Consider the following 5,081-nt stretch of genomic DNA (forward strand, 5'->3'; position numbering starts at 1 on the left):
TGTTGATGCGTCCTGCATACTTAATTTATCAGGGAATACGTGCAAGCATGCTTGTTTAGATGTGTAAATAGTAGAGTTTCATCAGAAAGTGACATTTTTATATCTAGAAGGATTTAAGTTTGTGCCATGTTGATGCTTCCCGCACAAATGAAAATGTGTTTACTGTATGTGGGGTGTTATATTCTCATATGAGTCTCAGTCTCAACACACAAAGATAATACCTTTCGTTTTTCTTTAAAATAACATTTATTTCCAGCATATTCATACATGTGACAGCACAGCTTGTAACATTTGAAGATGAACTGACTTGATCCAGCACTTGGTCACAAAATATTTAAGGCTGACTAAAGGATAAATGAAAAGTCAAATATAGCGTTTACCAAATGCATTATATAATACAGGCAGTTGGAAATGAACTAAACAAATATAGGTGAGATAAGTGAAATAATAAGAAAAGAAAAGGATGGCATTTACACATCATTAGTTCAGTACATCAGGAAACAGGGTTAACATCAGTAATCTACATGTTATAATAACTTAATTTTGCCTCGTTTAATATTCCATATGTGTGTGAGAGAGAAATGCATATTTAAAGTACATCATTTGCACTTCAGTTTCACCAGCTGAAAATGTGACTATCTGATACATCATTTCTTCGTAGAATTATTTTAAATCCTGCAGAAATGACATTAAAATCAGAAATAAAACTGTGTTTATTTTCTGTTTTACTTTACCAGCTTCATTGTGGTTTATTCTGGATTTTTATAAATATCTTTTTAGCTTTAATTAATCGTGGGGAATGTCATCCAAACATATAAAATCCTTTTGGAAAATGACACATAGTTTTCCTCTCTCAGACCATTTGACTACAGCCAGATAATCCTATATTTACAGCAGCCTGCAGCCAAAAAAAAAAAACCACATCACAGAGTTTCTCTCCAGGACCATTCAACACTTGTGGATACAGACACACCGCACCTAACACCATTGACTTTAATTAAAGGTATTATGTTAACAGATTTCACTTAACTGTATTAGGTTAATTGTACACAGCTACATGGGTGCAATGAAACACAGGTTCCTCCAACAATACAACATAAATATATATAAGAAATATCAAGTTTCAACTTAATTATTTTCAACTAACCTAATACAGTTATGTGACATTTGTTGACTTCATACATGTAATTAGAGTTTCCGTTTTTTCAGTGCAGCGAGTCTCTGAGATCAGTCCGCCTCGCCTCACTGTTTCTCCGGCCTCGTGTTGTTGACCAGAGGCCCGTACAGACCGCTAGGGTAGCCCTGCTCCTTGTGCAACACTTGTCCTGTCTCTTATCAGTCGCGAAGGCATAGTCCATCGGGGGTCTGAAGCCCAGGGTGGGCATCAGGCCGGTGGAGTACGGCGTCAATGAAGGCCAATCCCCAGGCTTGTGCGCGGAGTAGTAGGCGGAAGCCCTCAGCGGGTTCAGACCCAGAGTTACCAGAGGATAGGTGCTGGGTCGGAGAAGTGTGGAGAGTCTCGGCTGGCAGAGGAGAGAAGCTGATCGGTTGCTTAGCGTCATGGCACCGGGGAGCATGGGCCTCGGAACCCCGGTAGAAGAGTTGCTGGAGCTGCTGCGCGCTTTGGAGCACTCTCTCCGCCGTCCACGCCCCTTCTGCGGGACGGCCTTGTATGGAGTATTGTGCGCCCCCCCGCTGTTGTTGAGGATCTGCTCGATGGCCTGCACCACGTCCTTCCCGCAGCCCTGCAGACACGAGCTCCAGCACGCTCCTCTTGTGGCTCGGGACACCCGGTCAGGATGTCGGATGGATTTCATAGTGCCGGGAGCCAGCGGAGGACGGAGAGGCCTCCTGCTCGTCTTTGTCGGTTCAGAGCCGGAGTCTGAGCCGAGGGAGCTGACGGAGCGAGGAGTTTCCCCGCCGTCTTTCCGAGGTTTGGACACCGGGGAGCTGATGAAGGACTCGCTGTCTCCGTTCTACTGAACCGGAGCCTCCGTGCCGGCCGTCCGGGGAGGAGATGCCCGGCGCAGAGTCACTCTCTGTGGAGGCTGGTTTCCCCAGAATCAGCTGAGAGGCTGCGGAGCTCTGGCTCTTTGTTAAACAGCTCATACTTCTGGATACCTGAATCTGTTGACACAAGCAGAACATCACCAGTGTGAGATGGGGGATAACATGCCAACATGTACACTTACATGGGAAACATTTGATCGCAACCAGATAATTAATCAGCGAAAGATGTCCCATTTTAGGAAATAAAAAAGCTAAATCAAACAGGACTTTAAAGAGGCAGCAATGTGCACTATCAATATAAGGTTATTATAATTCAACACAACAGCTCGTAACTGGACCAGTTTCTGCCGAAACTAAAAATCACTACATTTAATATGCACAGAAAAAAAACACTATTAACAAATCTTGTCTTTGACAAGCAATTTGCAAGGTCACCAAAAAATCAAATCAATTAAATATAAATAGGCAGGAACATCATCATATTTAGGCCTTTACTCACAACTGTATCTCAATTTATTTTGGCTCTTACTGTGCCCTGTGTTTTAACGTGCTTTCACACCTGTAGTGCGGAGGTTTTACACAAAAACTATGCCCTTCTTATGCTTCCACATTGATGCGTAAATGCTCACCTGAGTTGCTCTCGCGCTCATGGAGGTGAACACCTCGTAGTTGGGTCGCGGCGGGATGATGCCATTAGCCGCCGCCAGAGCCAGTCCACTCCGCGGTGCCGTGAAAGCAATCTGCAGCTCGCGGGCCTCGTTCTCCTCCTGCGCCTGCTGCCAGCCTCAGCGCCACCTGCGCCGCCATCACGCGCTGCCGCTCCGCAATGAGCGTGCACTTTTGCGCACATGCAGTCCTTCCAGCGGCAGTAGCGCTTGTGGCCCTTGAGCGCGGACACGACCCCATTGGTTCCTGCAGCGCGCACACTTCGGGGTGCGTGGGTATTTTCGGAGGGCGCGCAGGATGAGAGGTGTGCCGCGCAGGGATGCTGTTTGCTAAGGACACCGGGGATGGAGGCTGCCGCGGCCCGCCGCCTACCGCTCCGGGATGCATTTGAGACACGGAGGAGATTGAGGGATGCTCCGAATCTCAGATCCATGATTGTTAGTGAACTAAAAAAATTAAGAAAAGTTGCGCTCTTCTGTACGATCGTGCTATTAGGTGTTTCTAGTTCAGGACGCTCACCATCTGCTCTGCGCTGCCGTCATGTCGAGGCAACAGGTGAAGGTTACTGAGAATAGAGTAAAAACTATGATCGTAATGCAAACCTGTTCAAAGAAGTCTGCAGAAGAAGAAAAGTGAAAGTAACAAAACTGCTTTCTTCTGGATCGATCTGTTTTAGGTTTACTCTATCGCACAACTCAGATCAACAAGTCTATACTGATAATCGAGCAAAATGAATCGAAATGTAACTGTTCAAAAGGACGCTGCAGCAGTGAGAAGAAGTCAAATATGAAGATACTGTGGAGTTATATCCAGGAGCGAGAAAGCAGCGACCATTCCTGCGCGCGGAGAGTGTAAAGTGTCCGCGAGGATCTGCAGCCCGAGACACTAACTTCCTCCAGAGACTGTCCAGTGGATTACAGTCATACCCCCCCACCCCCCTCTCTCCCCCCCCCCCCCCCCCCCCCCCCCTCCGTCTCTCTCTATTGTTGCTCCTACGTTTCATTAGACAAATTTGACAACAATGTGGCGCCTGTCATTGGCCAAAGGGAAAGGAGCAATCTGATTGGCTTGCTCCTTTTTTTTTTTTTTAACTGTGTCCACCTGAGTTCTTATTTCCAAATATCAAGTGTTAAGAATCTGAAAGGAGTTCCCGGAAGCTAAAAATCGATGCTGTGTATTTCCCCAAAAGATGTAATAGATTTTAAACAATGGCCTGTTTCCCCAAGCCTTTCTCACGGGGCGATATGCAGACAAATAGGACACGTACAAAATAACTAAATAGCCCTAAAATTAAGAGAAATTCTCATCCTTGTGAATATCTTTCAGCAGTATTTATTCTTTAGAAATGTTCTGTATCATGGCGACATTATTGTAAGTGTCCATAGTGTGTTTTCTGCTCCTATTGGCAGGAATAAGATTTATTCCACTCAAAATAAAGATGATTCCTCGTCCACCTGGGACGGTAAGTATCTTTTATTTTATTGATTCAAGAAGAAGCGAAATGTGATCGTTTACAAAAAGGTATGTGTGCAGACAGTTATTGACTAAAGCTGTCGATGGAGTTCAATTGTTCATTTTCTCGGCTCGGCTGAACTCCGGACTGTTTAACCCTGCACACATTATTACACATTATTACATCTATTTAAATTAGTTAATAAAATGCACTTTTTACATTTTCTTCCAAGGCTTTTGAGTAGAAAACAAAAACCCCATCGTACGATTTCGTTTACGTTGTATCCAAAATAATATATAGGCTAAATGTTTTCAATATGTGTAAATATAATTTTGGATATAGCTTAAAGGACATAATTAACGTTAATTGAGTCATGGTTTTACTGAACATGCCAAACAGGTTTTTTTTTGTGTTTTTATTATACTTCAAATGTGACAATGCGTTAAAACAAACGGATCAATAATATCGATTTTTTGCTTTGGTTCTGTTTTTTTTTTTAACAGTATAGCATATTTCGATGTTCCTTAAATCAGTCTAACCCTCCATGCCAACTAATAAAAATATGTTTTTTTAATAACTGTATTTGATCCGCTTTTATAAACACACAGTGTATGGGGTTTACAGGTTTAATTAGCACATTAATCAATAATTACAGAAATAAAATAAACATTTCTAATAGTTTAATTATTTACAAATGTATATATTTTTATATTGACGTCCTCGAAATAATTGTGTGTTAATGTTTTTCAATTATTATGATTAAAGTTATAATCACACTATTAGCCCATTAAATAAATACAATTGGAAATTAAAATATGTTATAACTATTATTATTTAGTATATTTGTTGCAATTATTATGACCAACATAAACAAATTCTAATTAAATTAAGGTGTCTCCTGCTGTCCACTGGAATAATTGAGGGAACATAATAAAACAATTAAAAATAATGG

At 42.2% G+C, this 5,081-nt stretch overlaps 1 protein-coding gene across 1 annotated transcript; it reads right to left on the minus strand.

Moving 5' to 3' along the window:
* Positions 1-233: 233 nt before the first annotated feature.
* On the minus strand, positions 234-3,063 carry dmrta2 (DMRT-like family A2). Its single transcript, XM_034149707.1, is given in 15 exon segments — positions 234-1,320; positions 1,322-1,340; positions 1,342-1,608; positions 1,610-1,692; positions 1,695-1,751; positions 1,753-1,868; positions 1,871-1,976; positions 1,978-2,089; positions 2,091-2,127; positions 2,640-2,654; positions 2,657-2,789; positions 2,791-2,850; positions 2,852-2,917; positions 2,919-2,993; positions 2,995-3,063. Coding segments are annotated over 15 exon segments (1,293 nt in total). The 3' UTR covers positions 234-1,242.
* Positions 3,064-5,081: the final 2,018 nt, after the last annotated feature.

The sequence above is a fragment of the Trematomus bernacchii genome, unplaced genomic scaffold (assembly GCF_902827165.1).
Source record: "Trematomus bernacchii unplaced genomic scaffold, fTreBer1.1, whole genome shotgun sequence".
NCBI classification, from domain to species: Eukaryota; Metazoa; Chordata; class Actinopteri; order Perciformes; family Nototheniidae; genus Trematomus; species Trematomus bernacchii.